This window comes from Bubalus bubalis, chromosome 2, assembly GCF_019923935.1.
Source record: "Bubalus bubalis isolate 160015118507 breed Murrah chromosome 2, NDDB_SH_1, whole genome shotgun sequence".
Taxonomy (NCBI): domain Eukaryota; kingdom Metazoa; phylum Chordata; class Mammalia; order Artiodactyla; family Bovidae; genus Bubalus; species Bubalus bubalis.
The window spans coordinates 26,533,605-26,555,139 of NC_059158.1; the positions used below are offsets into that span (position 1 = coordinate 26,533,605).

Below are 21,535 nucleotides of genomic sequence, written 5' to 3' on the forward strand. Positions count from 1 at the left end.
AAATTCCTAGAATTGTACAACCTTCCAAACCTGAATCATTAAGGAATTGAAAACTTGAAAAATCAATTAGTAATAAATGGATTAGTTCAGTAATTTAAAACCTCCCAACAGAAAAAGAAATCCAGGACCTGGATGCTTCCACTGATGAATTTCACTAAACATTCAAGGAAGAATCTGTATTAATTCTACCAAACTCTTCCAAAAAATAAACAGTTCTAAAGTGTTCTAAAGAGAGAATACTTCTAAAATATAAATGAGGCCACCATTACATTGATACCAAAACCAGACAAGGACAACACAAGAAAAGAAAATTACAGAACAAAATCCCTGGTAAGCATAGATCCAAAATATCTCAAGAGAATATTAGTAAACCAAATTCAACAATGAATTAAAAAGATCGTACACCATGATAAATAGTATATATTCAGGGAATGCAAGTGTCAACATCTGCAAATCAATCCATGTGATACACCACATTAACAAAACAAAAGGTAAAAACATGATCATTTTACTAGAAGGCAGAAAAAACACTTGATGAAATTCAACACCCATTTTTTTATAAAAATGCTAAACAATATGGTATTGGTTTTGCCATAGTAAAGTAAAAAATAATAATAATAATAAATAAATGATAAATGGTTAAAAAAAATGTTAAACAAAGTTGGTGTAGAGGGAATGTGCCTCAACATAATAAAGACACTTATGACAAGCCCACAGCTAACTTCATACTCAATGGCAAAAAGTTTAAACTTTTCCCCTAAGATCAGAAATAAGACAAAGATGCATACTCTCACCACTTTTATTTAGCATAGTATTGGAAATTGTAACCAGAGCAATTAGTCAATAAAAGTAAATAAAACCATTCAACTAAGAAAAGGAGAAATAAAATCATTGCTAATTTGCATGTCACATGATATTATATATAGAAAATTGTAAGGACTCTGTGAAAAAGCTACTAGAACTAATAAATGAATTCAGTAAAGTTCCAGGTTGTGCAATCAATAAACAGAAATCTATGTATTTCTATATACTAATAAAAAACTTTTAGAAAGAGAAAATAAGAAAGTAATCCCATTTGTAATTTCATCCAAAAGAATAAAATAACCTAGGAATTAATTTAACCAAGGAGTTGGATGACTCATACACTGCAGAATCCGCCTGCAATGCAGGAGACCCCAGTTCCATTCCTGGGTCAGAAAGATCCACTGGAGAAGGGATAGGCTACCCACTCCAGTATTCTTTGGTTTCCCTGGCAACTCAGCTGGTAAAGAATCTGCCTGAAATTCAGGAGACCTGGGTTTGATCCCTGGGGTGGGAAGATTCCCTGGAAAAGGGAAAGGCTACCCACTCCAGTATTCTGGCCTAGAGAATTCCACGGACTGTATAGTCCTTGGGGTGGTAAAGAGTCGCACACGACTGATTGACTTTCACAACAACAAAAGAACTTGAAGAAGACACAAATAAATGGAAAATATTTTATGTTCATGGATTGGAAGAATTAATATTGCTAAAATGTGCGTGCTACCCAAAGCAATCTACCTGATTCAATGCAATCCCTATCAAAATTCGAATGGCATTTTCCACACATATAAAAGAAATAATTCTAAACTTTGTACAGAACAACAAAGACCTCAAATAGTCAAAGCAATCTAGAGAAAGAAGAACAAAACTAGAGGCATTATATGCTCCTAATTTCAAACTATATTTCAAAACTATTAGTATATTTATAGGGACTTCCCTGGTGGTCCAGTGGTTAAGAATCCACCTTTAATGCTGAGGCTTTAAATTCAATCACTGGTCAGGGAACTAAGATCCCACCTGTTTCAGAGCAACTAAACCTTCATGCCACACTGCTGATTCCATGGGTCACAACTAGAGAGTCCATAACCTGCAACAAAATATCATGTGTGACACAATAAAGACCCAACATGGTCAAATAAGTAAATAAATATTTTTTAAAAAACTGTATTTGTAGTATAGTTCTTCTTGACTAGTTGCTATAGTTAATCAGAATATATGATACTGGCATACAAACAGACACACAGATTAATGAAACAGAACAGAAAATCATGAGTTAAACTGATGGTTCTATGAGTCAGTTAACTTACAAGAAAGGAAGCCAAACATATACACTGGGAAATCAGAGTCTCAACAGTAAAGTGTTGCGAAACTGAACATCATACTCAAAAATTAATTCAAAACAGATTAAAGTCCTGAAACCATAAAATTCCTAGAAGATAGCAGGGGTGGTAAGATCCTTGACATTGAACTTGGCAATAATTCATAGGGTGAAACTACAAGGTCTAGAAAAGAGTAATCCAGTAGGTATAACCTGAAGAGTTCCTAGAGGACACACACCGAGTGGAATTCAAGTTTTAATCAGAAAGAGCATAGAGTCCCTTTGTGATTAATGAATTTCCATTTCATATTAAGTTATAGACTCAAAGGGACACCAAGTAGATTTCTGGAGCTCTTTCTTCAGCTTTTGTTTTTCTCTAATAAATGCCCTTTAAAGTCTATCCTGTGTGGATCACAATAAACTGTGGAAAATTCTGAAAGAGATGGGAATACCAGACCACCTGACCTGCCTCTTGAGAAACCTATATGCAGGTCAGGAATCAACAGTTAGAACTGGACATGGAACAACAGACTGGTTCCAAATAGGAAAAGGAGTACATCAGGGCTGTGTATTGTCACCCTGCTTATTTAACTTATATGCAGAGTACATCATGAGAAATGCTGGGCTGGATGAAGCACAAGTGGGAATCAAGATTGCCGGGAGAAATATCAATAACCTCAGATATGCAGATGACACCACTCTTATGGCAGAAAATGAAGAGGAACTAAAAAAGCCTTTTGATGAAAGTGAAAGAGGAGAGTGAAAAAGTTGACTTAAAGCTCAACATTCAGAAAACGAAGATCATGGCATCTGGTCCCATCACTTCATGGGAAATAGATAGTGAAACAGTGGAAACAGCGTCAGACTTTATTTTGGGGGGCTCCAAAATCACTGCAGATGGTGATTGCAGCCATGAAATTAAAAGATGCTTACTCCTTGGAAGGAAAGTTATGACCAACCTAGATAACATATTGAAAAGCAGAGACATTACTTTGCCAACAAAAGTCTGTCTAGTCAAGGCTATGGTTTTTCCTGTGGTCATGTATGGATGTGAGAGTTGGACTGTGAAGAAAGCTGAGCACTGAAGAATTGATACTTTTGAACTGTGGTGTTGGAGAAGACTCTTGAGAGTCCCTTGGACTGCAAGGAGATCCAACCAGTCCATCCTAAAGGAGACCAGTCCTGGGTGTTCATTGGAAGGACTGACGCTGAGGCTGAAACTCCAATACTTTGGCCACGTCATGCAAAGAGTTGACTCACTGGAAAAGACCCTGATGCTGGGAGGGATTGGGGGCAGGAGGAGAAGGGGATGACAGAGGATGAGGTGGCTGGATGGCATCACTGACTGTATGCACGTGAGTTTGGGTGAACTCCGGAAGCTGGTGATGGACAGGGAGGCCTGGCGTGCTGCGATTCATGGGGTCGCAAAGAGTCGGACACAACTGAGTGACTGAACTGAACTGAAAGTCTATCCTTCTTAGGCTTCCCAAACTCAAATCACTTTCTTTTCAACTCATCAAATTAATCCTCTTCTGCTTGAGACTTCCTCCTATGTGCCATGTTTTGAAAAGGTACTTCAGGCAGAAATCCAAACCAAATATAGTGTTTCTCTTGCTTATATTCGTCTCGCAGGAATCACAATCCCTAGAACTTGTTGTCCAAAATTTGAAAACAATCACCTTGTATATTTTTCCTGTTTTTAGTTATTTATATCAGTTGTTTATATCAGTGATGTCTCTTATTAATCACTCTATCATGGCTTAAAGTGAAAGACCTAGCTCAAAATTTTGACCATTTCTATCACACCATATGTTCCAAAATTTGACCGGCAGAAAACTTCTGTAATAGTAAGTTTACATGAACTCACATCCCCTAAAGATAAGACCAAATGTGCATCTTCTTCTCTATAAGCACTTAGAATATTAAATGAGTGTGCAATGTGTGACTTGATGCTGGATGTTATAGGATTCATAGAGTAATAGGTTTGGGCATACACAACCACAATTCATTGTGTAAATAGAGTGATATATATGGAGCCAGATTTGAATATCAAATCCAAGGTACATTAGTGAATGGACAGTCTAAGTTCCCACCTCTTGCTTACCTCTACTGAGATTTCATCTCTCCCTGAGCCTACATATATATCATGACAACTTTGTTTAAATAGCTAGTGAAGGAAAAAAGAATTCTGACTCAGTTCTCAAAAGGGTTGGATTGCACGGTGACATTATTTGCTGCTATATCACAGCCTCACTTGATGATGGCTCTTCAGGAGTTGGTTACTATCTTAGAATATCAGGAGATGTGGCCTGAGGTATAGATACTCACTCTTGGGCAGTGGGGAATAGTTTACCTGAGTGATCAAATTTCTAAAAGGAACTTGTCTAGTAGATCTGGGGCAGGAAAAATGTGAAAGAGGTACATAAGTAGATCTCTGTGAGTGAATAGCAAAGTGTCACTCATGTGTTATTCTTTCTCCTAAGACTTTCTTTCACATTCTACATCAAAGATCACTCTTGAAAGTGACAAGGACAACTCATCCTATGGATATTCTCTTGCCTCTCTCATTGGCCACAGCAGTGATTGTGCATTGAGCCCATGAATAACATGGTCATCATAGTAGGGAAGAAAGATAAATAAACATGCACTGAGTGCAATGGCCCAACTTACCAAAAATAGACAATGACCCTGAACTTTTAATATTGCACTATTCCTTGGGAATATCAAGTTAATTGGCAGCAGACTGTATCAAAACCTTCCATCTTGGTGGGAAAGTGATTTTTCCTTCCTAGATTTGGTATATATTTTGCATATGGGTTCAGAATTTTTGCCCACAGTGTATCCAGGATTATTACCATCCAAAGATACATGATATGCCATATTTATTGGGATAATACCCAGCCACAAAATTGCCTCAGATCACAGAACCCATTTAATAACAAAGGAGTAATGGCAATGGGCAACATGGCCCATTATAAAAATGTATCTACCCTATAGAATGATTGAACGGGGTTGACTGGAGGACACTGCCCTCTAAGATGTGATATCAGCCTTAAACTAAAGATGTGAACCAAGATGGAGTGACTCTCCTTACCATGAATCCTAGGTGTGGAATTTATGCTAACTGTTCTTATAAACTTGGGCTTTTCCAATTTAGATATCCTGATTCCTGGAAGAGAAATGCTTCTGCAAAATTATACAATAAGGTTTTCATAAAATTTGACTATGATTGCCATCTCATGCCAGTGGACCAAGAGGTAAACAAAGGAGTTAATGTACTGAATGGAGAAATGAATCTTAATTGTGATAGAAAACATGTTGTTCACACACAACAAAGGCAGAGAGGAATATATTTGCAACCCATGAATTTTACTGGACAGTCTTTTAGTACTTTTATGTATGGTAATGACTGACAACAGATGCTAAAACAATCATAACCCAACAAGGGGAGAGTAAATAAGAATACAGACATCTATGGGCTGGTAGTCTCTATAATCAAGTCAGAAAAATAATCTAAATTAAATTCATAGGATGAGGGGAATCAAGAATGGCTTGTGAAGGAAATCCATGATAAAGATTACTTACAGCCACAAGGTTAATTATAGCAGTGGACACTGTAGCAAATCTCACTAACCTTCTTTTAGTCTTCCAGATCACAATTGCCTCCCTTTCTGATGTCTCCTCTTGAGAAAAACTTAAAGTGTTAGTTTTCATTTAAAGATGGAAGGTGACATGTTGAAATATGGGAGCCTGGGCCCCTGAACCACTACCTAGAGGAGAGTTACTAATCATCAACATCAACTGCCTGTTGTTACCTAGTGAGATATAAACTTCTGTATTTGAAGCCATCATACATTCATGAACTTGTTATAGCAGTTGGACCCACTCTAATTAACATAGGCAGAAATAGTTGAGGACATCAGTATTTATGTATAAAATAAGCAAATCTCAAGAAGTGTAATAATAAACTCTCATACATTGATGGTGAGTTGTAAATGAAGGAAAATTTGGCACTAATGACACAAAATTACAAACATGAAGTCTCTAACCTAGCAATTCTACCTCTAACAATTTATTGTTCATATATATTTAAGATGTATAAATTAATGAATGTATTAAGTTATTCATTGCACCATTGTTTAAAAGAACATAGATAAAAAACTAAATGACTGTCTATTACTATCAGACTACTAAGTGGCTATTTCCAAAATGAGGCAGATATTTAAGTCCAGATAAGAAAACACATTAAAGATAAATGGTTAATTAGAAAAATCAAAATGTATAACATATTATGATTTAATGTTAATAATCTATAAACTGGACATGGAACAACAAACTGGTTCCAAATAAGAAAATGAGTATGTCAAGGCTGTGTATTGTCCCCCTGCTTATTTAACTTATATGCAGAGTACATCATGAGAAATGCTGGGCTGGATGAAGCACAAGCTGGAATCAGGATTGCTGGGAGAAATATCAATAACCTCAGCTATGCGGATGACACCACCCTTATGGCAGAAAGTGAAGAGGTACTAAGAAGCCTCTTGATGAAAGTGAAAGAGGAGAGCGAAAAAGTTGGCTTAAAGCTCAACATTCAGAAAATGAAGATCATGGCATCCGGTCCCATCATTCCATGGGAAATAGATGGGGAAACAGTGGAAACAGTGTCAGACTTTATTTTGGGGGGCTCCAAAATCACTGCAGATGGTGATTGCAGCCATGAAATTAAAAGATGCTTACTCCTTAGAAGGAAAGTTATGACTAAACTAGACAGCATATTAAAAAGCAGAGACATTACTTTGTCAACAAAGGTTTGTCTAGTCAAGGCTATGGTTTTTCCTGTGGTCATGTATGGATGTGAGAGTTGGACTGTGAAGAAAGCTGAGCGCCAAAGAATAGATGCTTTTAAACTGTGGTGTTGGAGAAGACTCTTGAGAGTCCCTTGGACTGCAAGGAGATTCAACCAGTCCATCCTAAAGGAGATCAGTCCTGGGTGTTCATTGGAAGGACTGATATTGAAGCTGAAACTCCAATCTTTTGGCCACCTGATGTGAAAAACTGAGTCATTTGAAAAGACTCTGATGCTGGAAAAGATTGAGGGCAGGAGGAGAAGGGGATGACAGAGGATGAGATGGTTGGATGGCATCACCGACTCAATGGACATGAGTTTGGGTAAACTCCGGGAGTTGGTGATGGACAGGGAGGCCTGGCATGCTGTGGTTCATGGGGTCACAAAGAGTCAGACACAATTGAGCAACTGAACTGAACTGAACTGATTCAGCTAATAGCTGGACTAGATGATTTTTCCTCGTATATATTTAGAATATTTCTGTAAGGATAAACAGAAAGTGCTAACAACTGCTTCCTCTTCAGAGGCACACTTGGTAACTCTGTGTTTGGGTTGGGAGATAGATGATAAGTTTTCTACTATAATGATTCTTAGTACCAAATTTTTGTCATAAACATGCATTAATTATTCCAAATAAGCTGAATTTTAAAACAAACCAGGAAAAGCATGAAGAAAAACAAAGGAGAATGTGACCATTTTAATGGTGTCTGTGGACACATTTCATGGAAATGACTCTCAATTTTAGTCTTGGGATTGTCAGAGATGTAAGACAGGATCTCAGAAAAACATTCAAGCTGATGATGATGCCAAATTATCATCCAAATCCATCCAAATCCCTCTAAGTCTATATGGATCAAATCAATTTTGATTATTTTGAAAGCATCTTATAGAAAGACAACTTGTTGAAAGTTATGTTTGAATCTGAGCACTCTGTACTGATATTACTCCAAAACTATATAGATAAATAGATAGATAGATAGATCTCACTGTGGGAAATTACTATAATATAGATAAGCTTGAAATAGTTGTGAATCAAAATTCACTGTATGAGGTTGAGAAGAGATGCTTTAGTTAGAAATAAATTTATCAAACTAGCAGCCCAGACACTCAAGACAAGAAGAAAAACTAAATAACCACCGAGGACTCTTTTTTATTAATAATCATATGCCTGCTCTTGGAGAAAAGGAAGGCTTTTTTGGTGGCAGAAAATATTTACTTGCCTACAGAGTAACCAAATATGAAATATTGCTTTAAAAAAATTACAGAAGTTGTGTTTAAGTTAAACCATTAAATACTTTCTTCTCCAGTTAATAAGGCAGTGTCACTTGTCCCTGGCAGACTAAGCCACTAAGTCTGGTCTGGAAAACAAATCATTTTGAAGAGCAATTAATGCACAAAATATCAAAGTAATAAACTCTACCAGTCATTTGTACAGTCCATAGGATTGAAGAGGAGCTGACTTAAAGACAGAAAGTAGTTTAATAAATAAATAAAGATACCATGTTCCAGAACAGGAAAACTTTTGTTGATCTCCCAAACAAGTTACAGATTTGGAGTTATTTTAAATATCAGTAAGATAGATTTTTTAGTAAAATGTTTTAAAATTTTTCAATAATAATAAATGTACAAAAATAGCTATTAATAAGAAAAGTAGGATGAGTTTCTCTGTGTGTGCTCAGTCGTTCAATAGTGTCCAACTGTTTGTGACCCCATGGACTGTAGCCCACCAGGGTGCTCTGTTCATGGAATTTTCCAGGCAAGAATACTGGAGAGGGTTGCCATTTTCTATTCTAGGAGACCTTTCTAACCCAGGAATCAAACTCACACCTCTTGCATCTCCTGCATTGGCAGATTGATTCTTTACCAATGTGCCACCTGGGAAGCCCAAGTTTTTCTGTAGATGTTTACAAGTGGTTATAAAGTTAAACAATTAAAGTATATGTGTCCAGCTACAAAAAAAAAAAAGACAATTGTTGAATAAAATTAACTGCTTTGAAACAGAACCTAATTTATATTAAGATTAATGAGAGTCAGAAATTTATTTACCATATTCCTAGAAAGCAATTAATCCTGTGAGAAAAATTTAAGGTGGGAAACAGAAGCTTTCATGTTATAGGTTGTGTTCTCCACTTTTTCTTGGCATAGAAGGACCCACTCCACACTCCTGTAATCAATCCTGGTTTGTAAGGTAAGGAGCAGTAGCTCATGGGAACTGGAAGTCAGTGGGGCATGAGAGGTCAGGAGACAAGTCTTTTGAGAGACTTTTGAGATATGCTCAATCATCATAACACCTAGAGGTGAAAAAGCTGTGTGGTAGTGAGGAAATTGTGGTGAGTGAACAAATTCTAGTAAAATCCGCCTGCAATGTGGCAGACCTGTGTTCGATCCCTGGGTTGGGCAGATCCCCTAGAGAAGGGAAAGGCTACGCACTCCAGTATTCTGGCCTGGAGAATTCCATCGACTGTATAGTCCATGGGGTTGCAAAGAGTCTGACATGACTGAGTGACTTTCACTTACTTCACTTACTTAAAAAGAGACCATAGGTAAACAAACACATGGATGGTATCGAGATGGACTATAAGTTCAAATGTAAAATAGAAAGGAACTCAAAATAGAGAAAAATATGTATAACTTAACAGTTATGCTCTTTAACAGGGTAGGATTATTTTAAATAACAGAAAAGAAACTATAGAGAAAAACATGAAGTTAGACCATATGTTTAAAACTTTTTATTTCTATATTAGAAAGTTGAAATCTAGGAAATTCCCTGGAGGTCCAGTGGTTAAAAATCTGCCATGTGATGTAGGGGACACAGAGACCCAGTTTGATCCCTTCTCTGGGAAGGTTTTGCATACAACTAATCACGTGTGCCAGAACAAATGAAGCCTGCACTCCGGAGCCTGTGCTCCGCAACAAGAGAACCCCGCGCAATGAGAAGCATGTGCTCCAAAACTAGAGAGTAGCCCCTGCTTGCCACAACTAGACACAACTCACGCAACAAAGACCCAGCACAGACAGAGATTAAAAAAAAAAAAAAAAAAAACTCGAAATCTAGAAAAGAGTGGATATTTGTATACATATGACTTATTCACTTTGCTGGTCAGGAAGAAACTAACAACATTGTAAAGTAAATATAGTGCAAGAAAAACTAATTTTAAAAGTTTCTGAGGGGAAAAAATTTTTTAAATACAACTGCAAATTACATGAAAAATCAAGAATTACTAGGTGAAATGCATATCAAACATTAAGCATTCCAGCAATGTTTTTTAGAAGTACTTAAACCATAATGGAAAAGAATATGAATATGAAAAAGAATGTGGATATATACATATATATATATATCTGAATCACTTTGCCATACAGCAGAAATTAACACAACATTGTAAATCATCTGTTCTTCGATAAAAGTATTCTTTCAAAGTGCTTAAAATACATTATGTAAAATTTAAATGAGCAAGATATATTGTATTTATTTTCAGCCACTGCCATCAGTTCAGTTCAGTCGCTCAGTCATGTCCGACTCTTTGTGACCCCATGAACTGCAGCACGCCAGGCCTCCCTGTCCATCACCAACTCCCGGAGTTCACTCAAACTCACATCCATCGAGTCAGTGATGCCATCCAGCCATCTCATCCTCTGTTGTCCCCTTCTCCTCCTGCCCCCAATCCCTCCTAGCATCAGAGTCTTTTCCAATGAGTCAACTCTTCCAATGAGGTGGCCAAAGTACTGGAGTTTCAGCTTTAGCATCATTCCTTCCAAAGAAATCCCAAGGTTGATCTCCTTCAGAATGGACTGGTTGGATCTCCTTGCAGTCCAAGGGACTCTCAAGAGTCTTCTCCAACACCACAGTTCAAAAGCATCAATTCTCCAGTGCTCAGCTTTCTTCACAGTCCAACTCTCGTATCCACACATGACCACAGGAAAAACCATAGCCTTGACTAGACAGACCTTTGTTGGCAAAGTAATGTCTCTGCTTTTCAATATGTTATCTAGCTTGGTCATAACTTTTCTTCCAAGGAGTAAGTGTCTTTTAATTTCATGGCTGCAGTCACCATCTGCAGTGATTTTGGAGCCCCCCAAAATAAAGTCTGACACTGTTTCCACTGTTCCCCCATCTATTTCCCATGAACTGATGGACCAGATGCCAAGATCTTTGTTTTCTGAATGAGTTTTAAGCCAACTTTTTCACTCTCCTCTTTCACCTTCATCAAGAGGCTTTTTAGTTCCTCTTCACTTTCTGCTATAAGGATGGTGTCATCTGCATATCTGAGGTTATTGATATATCTCTCAGCAATCTTGATTCCAGCTTGTGCTTCATCCAGCCCAGCATTTCTCTTGATGTACTCTGCATATAAGTTAAATAAGCAGGGTGACAATATACAGCCTTAATGTACTCCTTTTCCTATTTGGAACCAGTCTGTTATAAAGTAATGCTCAAAATTCTCCAAGCCAGGCTTCAGCAATTTGTGAACCGTGAACTTCCAGATGTTCAAGCTGGTTTTAGAAAAGGCAGAGGAACCAGAGATCAAATTGCCAACATTCAATGGATCATCAAAAAAGCAAGAGAGTTCCAGAAAAACATCTATTTCTGCTTTATTGACTATGCCAAAGCCTTTGACTGTGTGGATCACAATAAACTGTCGAAAATTCTGAAAAAGGTGGGAATACCAGACCACCTGTGTGGGGATTTTCTTCCCCAGGACTTGGAAATGGCAAACCTGAAAGAACAACACTCGGACAGTCTCTGCAAGGACTTAAAACTTTATTTCTGTAGTCAAGCCTTTTTATAGGAGCCAGGAACAGAGAGCTTAGAGCATACGGCCAGCAGAGCACGTACAAGGCTAAGACATAATCAGTAAAAGATACTTCAAGGACCAGCACGTTCTTAATGACCCATGTGTTTATCCCATGACCCATTTTTTTCAAGCAACATCCTTAAAGTTTAATCGTTACATCTTAGCACTGAGCATAGCCAAAGGCAGAAAATGTTTTTCGGCTATCAGTACACAATGTCTGGGTACTTTTGGCCCTTCGCCATTTCCCCGAAGACCTTCTCCTTCAAGGCTATTTTGCACCGTGCCTCCCAACAACCTGACTTGCCTCTTGAGAAACCTATATGCAGGTCAGGAAGCAACAGTTAGAACTGGACATGGAACAACAGACTGGTTCCAAATAGGAAAAGGAGTGCGTCAAGGCTGTATATTATCATACAGCTTAGTTTGGTGCAAAGAAACCTAAATCGGGGTTCAGGACTCAGCGCTTTATACCTCAGTTCAGTTCAGTATTTATATTTTATAACCCTGGCTAAAGTATCTAACATTTCCAAGCTGTAGTTTTTTCATCCATTATATGGGGTGTTGATACGTTCCTTGTAGGCCTAGTGACAGAATTTGAATAATCTTGTTGCATAGGAAGTGTCTTATACACAGTATACAAATACATAAGAAAAACATTGTTAATTATAGTCACAATTAGTTTATTAAAAAGAATAGATAAAATCATATAGAAAGCACTTTTTCTGGGCCTTTTAATGATTTAAGAGATTCCTTTTAATGACTTAAGAGACTCCATACATGGAATATGGATGAATTTTATTAGTTGGACAATTATTTTTTCCAGAATGAGAGAAGCTGAGATTGAGTTATACTGAGAGAATAAATAGGGTCTAATTGTCAATGACCTATCATTGCTGAAGGGGTTGCTAAGAGAACTTTTAAAGAAACATTTAAAACATGTAACATTTGATTTTGGATTTGTTACTCTCTAACAAAAAATATGTTCCCCTTTCCCATGGCCTATAATTTTTAGTCAAGCTATGTCACATGTAAATGGATATTTATGCATGTTTACTTGGAGAAGGAGTAGGGAAGATTCAAGGAGAAAAAGCTAGCTGTGAGGGAGAAATAAGAGAATAATTGAAAATCCAGAGTAGGAATTAGTAAATGCAGGAAATCTGAACCAGAGGTGATCAAGAGAATGTAGGTAACAGAGCACAGAGGATTTCTAGGGAACTGAAACTACTCTGATACTGTAATAGGAGATACATATCATACATTTGTCCAAACCCATAGAATATGTATCAAGAGTGAACCCTAAAGTAAACTATGAACTTTGGGTGATAATTATGTGTCAATGTAAATTCATCTAGTGTAAAAAAAAATGTAGGGGATGTTGATAGTAGCATAGGATATGCTTGATGGGGCAATGGTATGTGAGAAATCTCTTTACCTTCTGCTTAACTTTGCTGTGAACCTAAAGGTGCTCTAAAATAGAATGTATTTTTTTATATTATTTATTTTTATTTTTAGCTTAGAAATTTTAAAATTGGGGTATAATTGCTTTGCAATGTTGTGTTAGTGTCTGCTGTACAACAAAGTGAATAAGCTATAAATTAAAAGACACTTACTCCTTGGAAGGAAAGTTATGACCAACCTAGATGGCATATTCAAAAGCAGAGACATTATTTTGCCAACAAAGGTCCATCTAGTCAAGGCTATGGTTTTTCCAGTGGTCATGTATGGATGTGAGGGTTGGACTGTGAAGAAAGCTGAGGGCCAAAAAACTGATGCTTTTGAACTGTGGTGTTGGAGAAGACTCTTGAGAGTCCCTTGGACTGCAAGGAGATCCAACCAGTCCATTCTAAAGGAGATCAGCCTTGGGTGTTCTTTGGAAGGAATGATGCTAAAGCTGAAATTCCAGTACTTTGGCCACCTCATGCAAAGAGTTGATTAATTGGAAAAGACCCTGATGCTGGGAGGGATTGGGGGCAGGAGGAGAAGGGGATGACAGAGGATGAGATGGCTAGATGGCATCACTGACCCGATGGACATGAGTCTGAGTGAACTCCAGGAGTTGGTGATGGACAGGGAGGCCTGGAGTGCTGTGATTCATGGGGTGGCAAAGAGTCGGACATGACTGAGCAACTGAACTGAACTGATAAATATATTCCCTCCCTCTTGGACTTCCCGCCCACCCCACCCATCTAGGTCATCGCAGAGCACCAAGCTCAGCTCCCTGAGTTATACAGCATGTTCCCATTATCTAGTTATTTCACACATGGTAGTGAACATGTGTCAGTGTTACTCTTCTGACTCATCCCCCCTCCCCCTGCCTCAGACTCCATATCCACACATCTGTTCTCTACGTCTGTGTCTGTTTCTGCTTTGTGGGTAAGATCGTCTAAATAAATTTTTTCAATGCCACATATATGTGTCAATATACTATGTGTATTTTTAAGTGAAAGAAAATATCAGCAATTATTATCCTAAACATATAAAATTAAAATTTCAGTATAAAAATTATAGACCACCCGCATATGAACAAATATACTAAGGAGAATTTTGGCAATAGGATTTTGAGTAAGAAATTTTAAGTACCAATGATTCATAAGGTAAGAACTCAGCATAGCATAATAATACACTCCAGGTCTACCTATGCTGTTGCAAAAGGAAAACTTCATTCTTTTTTATGCTGAATAATATTCCATTTTATATATATATATATGCACACACACCACATATTCTTTAACCATTAATCTGTTGAACACTTAGTTTGCTTCCGTATCTTGGCTATCATAAGTAATACTACTGTGAACATTGGGGAGTATATACCTTTTGGAATTAGTTTTTTTTTCTTTCCTTCAGATATATACCCTGGAATGAGTGTGCCGGATACTTTAAATGAAGTATAACCTTATAAAAATATCAAATCACTATTCTGTACACCTTAAACTAATATACATTGTAAACAGCAATCAAAAAATAAATTAATTAAAAAAAACAAATAAAATCATGTGTTATATAACAAAAAGTTTATGGGACTAGAAATAATTGATATCTAAAACAAAATTAGAATTAATTGGAATTTATTTTGCTATGAATGAAGGTATAATATAATTAGCTTCAGTTCAGTCCAGTCACTCAGTCGTGTCTGACTCCTTGCAACCCCATGAATCACAGCACGCCAGGCCTCCCTGTCCATCACCAACACCTGGAGTTCACACAAACTCATGTCCATCAAGTCGGTGATGCCATCCAGCCATCTCATCCTCTGTCGTCCCCTTCTCCTCCTGCCCCCAATCCCTCCCAGCATCAGGGTCTTTTCCAATGAGTCAACTCTTCGCATGAGGTGGCCAAAGTACTGAGTTTCAGCTTTAGCATCATTCCTTCCAAAGAAATGTTCTCACAGGAAATCTCAGGATGTTCTCACAGGAAATCTCAGTTTCCCTTGAACTACTGAGAACCTCAGAGGCAAAGTAGTGTCAACGTAAATGCAAGAGTTCAGGGAATGACAAAAGAAGCGGAGAAAAGAAGTTTGTCCTCAGCCTGAAAGAAAGTGAAATCAAATCGCTCAGTCATGTCCAACTTTTTGCGACCCCATGGACTGCAGCCCACCACGGTTCTCCATCCATGGAATTTTCAAGGCAAGAGTACTGGAGTGGGTTGCCATTTCCTTCTCCAGGGGATCTTCCTGACCCAGGGATCGAACGAGGGTCTCCCGCATTGCGGGCACTTTACCGTCTGAGCCACCAGGGAATCAGCCTGACGGGCATACATATTCTCTTTGTCCCCAGCAAAGTGTCTTCCTTACAACACCTGGGTTTACTCCTAGTTTCTGCCACCCCCACCAACACCTGTGTGGTTAGAAGGAACCAACAACTTCCCAGTCATAGAAAGGAACATCTTATTCATAGAAAGAGCACAGACTTTCAAATGAGATAAATTGGATTCCAATTAAACTGACATACATACCAGCTTGGGCAGGTTCCTTAACAGAGTATCTATATCATAAGTATGATTGTGGAAAAAGTCATTATACCTACATGTAGGGCTTTTAGGAAGATTGAGAGAGAATTTATATTAAGATATCAATCCTGTGTCTGAAGTGAATGGTTTCTCAATATTTATATCATTCCGTTCTTACATTCTCTTTGCTCCTAAATCCAGTCCATCCCCACTTAAGTCTCTGAATCCCACTCAAGTCACTGCTGCTGCTGCTGCTAAGTCGCTTCAGTCGTGTCCAACTCTCTGCGACCCCATAGATGGCAGCCCACCAGGCTCCGCTGTCACTGGGGTTCTCCAGGCAAGAACACTGGAGTGGCTTGCCATTTCCTTCTCCAATGCATGAAAGTGAAAAGTGAAAGTGAAGACACTCAGCCGTGTCCGACTGTTAGTGACCTCATGGACTGCAGCCCACCAGGCTCCTCTGTCCATGGGATTTTCCAGGCAAGAATACTGGAGTGGGGTGCCATTGCCTTCTCCACTCAAGTCACTACTTGACCATAAATCAGTGAAACTTGAGGCTAAGGTTCTGTCTGTGGTCACCCAGGGAGCTCCTCCAATACCAGGAGTTGCTTTCATAAACCCTCCACTCAGAGTCAGGACTGTAGAGTCTTTTCCTCAAATTCTGAACCTACAAAGACTACTTCTGCCCTACGTTTCCCACCAACCCAGAATCCCACAGTATTTAGTCCAGACAAGATCTTGGGGGACCCTGGAATGACAAATTCTGCTGTGTCTTCTTTGGAGAAATTGGTATCTTCTAAAAAAGGCGGGGGGGAGATGCCCATGCTCACTTTGTCCTAGCGCTTATAGTAGATACACACTTTGTCTCCTCCCTGTTACACCCAGGCTCAAACCTGTAAGAGGGAGATTGTCCTTATCTTGTCCTTAGAGGGTGGAAATGAGAATATAACATAGCCCTCATTCCCAAAGGGAGGAAATGTGTCATGAAAGACAGTATCCTGAGATCATACCCCAGCCCAAGTGTCCCTCAGAGCCTGCTCCCCAGAGTGGTGGCTCCAGGGAGCAGCTGCCCTGCATTTATGCGGCGAGTCTCTGCCCTCAGCCCCTGGGGTGCTCAGCACCGCCAGGGTCACCATCACGGCTGCTGTCCAGAGGCCTCTGGGGATCCGAAGAGCCACCATCCCAGACATAATAGAGAACAAAGGAAGAAGTAATGGCAGTCAACACAGCTCAAACACAGTGGATCTGGTGAACTCACTTCACAGAATAAAAGTCTATGGGAGCTCCCATGTATGGCAGGATTGGAGAGTCCCTCGGAAAGGAACCAATCAGCACTGGAGCTGAAATACCTCATCTATCCCTGGGCAGACATTATTTTTGAAGGTTCTCAGTCTAATGCCTGGCACTGTCTTCATCAAATTACACTGAATAAACATTTCAGGTGAAGATTTTCTCTCAGTTATAAAAGATCTGAAGATTGAATGCCTCAGGAGTTTAAAGAATGAAAAGAAAAAAAGTGATTCAGAAGTAGACATGTCTGTGATATTTACTTAAAACCTATTGTTGTTGGGTTTTGGGGTAGGGGAAAATAAGTGGAGATCACATTTCAAGGAGATAAAATTATTGTCACAAAGATGCTCACCTTATTAGCTTAGACACTCTGAGAGGTCTTAAGATTCCATGGGAAGAACAGAGCTCTTGAAGGAAATGGTTTTGGGCTGCAGTTCTACCACTGATATGCTTTATGGCAATCAGCAAAATATTGAACCTTTTTGCCTCAGACTTCTCTATGTAAAATGTGAATCCGGCTTCATTTTATATCTAGGCCTTCATATATACAAACTTAAGAATGATGTTGTTGTTGTTCATTCGCTAAGATGTGTCCAACTCTTTGCGGCCACATGGACTGCAGCCTGCCAGGCTTCCTTTTCTTTCACTGTCTCCCAAATTTGCTCAAACTTATGTCCATTGAATCAGTGATGCCATCCAGCCATCTCATCCTGTGTCACCTCCTTCTCATTCTGCCTATAATCTTAGCCAGCATCAGGGCCTTTTCCAAAGCGTCAGCTCTTCGCATCAGGTAGTCAAAGTATTGGAGCTTCAGCTTCAGCATCTGTCCTTCCAATGAATATTAAGGACTGATTTCTTTAGGATTGACTGGTTTGATCTCCTTGCAGTCCAGGGGACTCTCATGAGTCTTCTCCAGCAACACAATTTGAAAGCATCAATTCTATGGTGCTCTGCTTTCTTTATGGTCCAACCCTCATGTCTGTACATGACTACTAGAAAAACCATCTCTTTGACTATCTGGACCTTTATCAGCAAAGTGATGTCTCTGCTTTTTAATATGCTGTCTATGTTTATCATAGCTTTTCCTCCAAGGAGCAAGCATCTTTTAATTTCATGGCTGCAGTCACTATCCACAGTAATTTTGGAGCCCAGGAAAATAAAATCTGTCACTGTTTCTACTTTTTCCCCATCTATTTGCCATGAAATTATGGGAGCAGATGCCATGATCTTAGTTTTTCAATGTTGAGTTTTAAGCCAGCTTTTTCACTCTCTTCTTTCACCCTTATCAAGAAGTTCTTTAGTTCCTCTTAGTTTCTGCCATTAAAGTGGTATCATCTTGCTGAGGTTGTTGCTATTTCTCCCAGTAACCTTGATTCCAGCTTGTGATTCATCCCTCTGTACTTAGAGCAATAAAACCCAGCGTTTCACATGATAAACTCTACATATAAATTAAATAAGCAAGGTGACAATATACAGCCTTGAGATATGCCTTTCCCAATTTTGAACCAGTGTGTTGCTACATGTCTGGTTCTAACTGTTGCTTCTTGACCTGCATAGAAGTTTCTTAGGAAGCAGGTAAGGTAATCTGTTATTACCATCTCTTTAAGAATTTTCCAGTTTGTTGTGATCCACACAAAGGCTTTAACATAATTAGTGAAGAGGTAGATGTTTTTCTGGAATTCCCTTGCTTTTTCCATGATCCAACGGATTTGGCAGTTTGATCTCTGGTTCTTCGCTTCTTCTAAATCCTACTTGTACCTCTGAAAGTTCTCAGTTCACATACTGCTGAAGCCTAGCTTGAAGGACTTTGAGCATTACATTGCTAGCATCTGATATGACTTGTTTAATATTGTAAAATGTTCCTCATCTACCATGGGGTTGATATGTGGAACAAGAAAACAAACAAAATTTGTCAACTGGTCCTGTTGGCAAGTGATTATTTATTATACAAGAATGCATTGCGTTCTTTTCTTTGAATGAAAATATTTGGAAAATTAAGTTGACTTTTCTCTTAAAAATTTCTTCAGCTATTCAGATCCTCCCTGAACCATCTGATGTCAGCAAAGACACAATCCACAAACATTAACACCATTCAGACACAGAAGACAGTAAAAGTTGTGGAGAAGCATTTCCTGGAGCTTCAATAGTCTTAATGAGGGAGTGGATGCTTGTAGATACAGATTGAATTGTGCCAGGCCTAAGCATCAAATCTCCAGTCGGAGAAATATCAATTGTGGGGTTTTTTTTAATAATTTTTTTCATTTATCAGATGCATCTTACCCATGATTAGGGGCAGTATTAAAAGATTATAGAGCAATTAGAGCAGTACCTGGAAAAATTAATAAGACAATAAATGTCTTCTTTCTCTCTTTTCCTGAATTTTAGGGTCTCCTTTCAAAACAGTGTGCTGCTGCTGCTAAGTCGCTTCAGTCATGTCTGACTCTGTGCGATCCCATAGATGGCAGCCCACCAGGCTCCCCCGTCCCTGGGATTCTCCAGGCAAGAACACTGGAGTGGGTTGCCATTTCCTTCTCCAATGCGTGAAAGTGAAAAGTGAAAGTGAAGTCGCTCAGTTGTGTCCGACTCTTAGCGACCCCTTGGACTGCAGCCTACCAGGCTCCTCCATCCATGGGATTTTCCAGGCGAGAGTACTGGAGTGGGTTGCCATTGCCTTCTCCAAAAACAGTGTGAACAGGATCTTTAAAAAAAAAAAAAAAAAAAATATATATATATATATATAGTTAACCAGGTAAAAAGAAATAGGGAAAAAGCAACATCAAGAAGTTTCCTTTAGTGGTACATGAAGACAATGAGTTATTTAAATATTCTGAATTATGTGCATAATCCTAGAGCACCTGAGACTTAGAACCTGTCACTGGGCTTCCACAACTGCAGTGGTGCACTCAGAACCAGAGTAGCTCCAGGCTAGGAGGGTTTCCAGGGTGGGACAGAAGCATAAAGGGGGAACATCAAACTGAGACCAGTAATAGGGTTGAAGGGGGCAACCAAGAAAGTCAGAGAGGGATTCTGAAGGTGCCTCAGTCCCCTCAGGCTCCACTTCAAGGTCTCTCAGAATAAACAGAGGCTTCTGGCCCATCCCCTCCCCACTGTCATAAGGGGGAAGTGGCCTCCGCTATTCTGGGGCTGTACAGTGGAGGCTGCCACACATCTGGGAATTGCTGGATCTCACAGGCCTCTTCACGCAATATTTCTACTAGCAACAAGGGTGTCAGCTTAAAACCCTTTTTCTGATTGGCTAAAACCTCATCTGCAAAGCTGTGGTTTGGGCTTCTGCCTACTGCTTCCCCCTAAGCCAGACTGCATTCTCTACATTTTCTAGAGTTCTCTGCACCATCCTTATCTCTGCTGAGTTACTTAGGGCAGTCACAGCTGGCCTGGCCTGTGAGAAGGCAAAATGGACAAGCATTCTGATTCCAGGTATTCACCTGAATCACCCTACAGGGAGCTTAGGATGAGGGAAGTGTGTACTTCATGTGGGTAGATGATGGGATCAAAAAACTAAATGAATACAGTGAGAACTTCAACAGAGAGAGAAAATATAAGAAAATTAAAACAGAACACACAGAGTTGAAATACAATAACTAAACTGAAAAATACATGAGTGAGGTTCAAACACATGAATAAATGAGGCAGAAGAAGAATCAGTGAACTTGGAGAAAGACCAGAGCAAATAACATGTTTAATCAGAGCAGAAAAAAAAAAAAAGCAAAAAAGGTGGGGAAGTGGGGGATGGGAATAAAAGTAAAGCTTAAGGAACTTACAGGACAACCTCAAGCAACTTGAGGTTGTCAAACTAACTTGCTTGATTTCCCTGATGGCTCAGAGGGTAAAGTGTCTGCCTGCAATGCAGGAGACCTGGGTTCAATCCCCAGGGTTGGGAAGATCCCCTGGAAAAGGGAATGGCAGCCCACTCCAGTACTCTTGCCTGGAAAATTCCATGAACAGAGGAGCCTGTAGGCTACAGTCCATGGGATCACAAAGAGTCGCACAGTACTGAGCAACTTCACTAAAAGTCCTAGAGGAGAAGAAAGAGAGAATGGGGCAGAAATTTTATTTGAATAAATAATGGCTAAACCCTTCCTTAACCTGGGGAAAGAAATAGACATCCAGATCCAGGAAGCTGAGAGTTTAAATAATAATCCAAAGGATCCATACCAAGATACATTATAACTAAAATGTTAAAAATTAAAGACAACCAGAAACCACCATAAACTAGAAGAGACAAGGATGAATATTTCCCTAGAGCATTCAGAGGGATCATAACCCTGCTGACACCTTGGTTTCAGATTTCTAACCTCTAGAACTACGAGAGAAAACATTTCTGTCGTTTTGAACCTCCTTGTTAGTTGTACTGTTACAGCAGCCTTAGGAAAGTAATCAGAAAGAGTTGAAACTTGGTGATTACTGGATGAAGCATATCTCTGTATTTTCAAAGTTCACCTACCTTTTGGAACACCTATTATTTTTCTGGGGGCTTCCCTGGTGTCTCAGTAAAGAATTTGCTTGTGATCGGCT

At 39.1% G+C, this 21,535-nt stretch overlaps 1 protein-coding gene across 1 annotated transcript in view; it reads right to left on the reverse strand.

Annotated features, from left to right (window-relative positions):
* The window catches only part of LOC102409778 (boLa class II histocompatibility antigen, DQB*0101 beta chain), a 37,929-nt gene extending 20,952 nt beyond the window's left edge, over nucleotides 1-16,977 (reverse strand). The window contains exon 1 of the mRNA XM_045162826.1: nucleotides 16,794-16,977. Coding sequence (XP_045018761.1) covers nucleotides 16,794-16,899 — 106 coding nt within the window. The 5' untranslated portion in view covers nucleotides 16,900-16,977. The remainder of the gene's footprint in view (nucleotides 1-16,793) is intronic.
* Nucleotides 16,978-21,535: the final 4,558 nt, after the last annotated feature.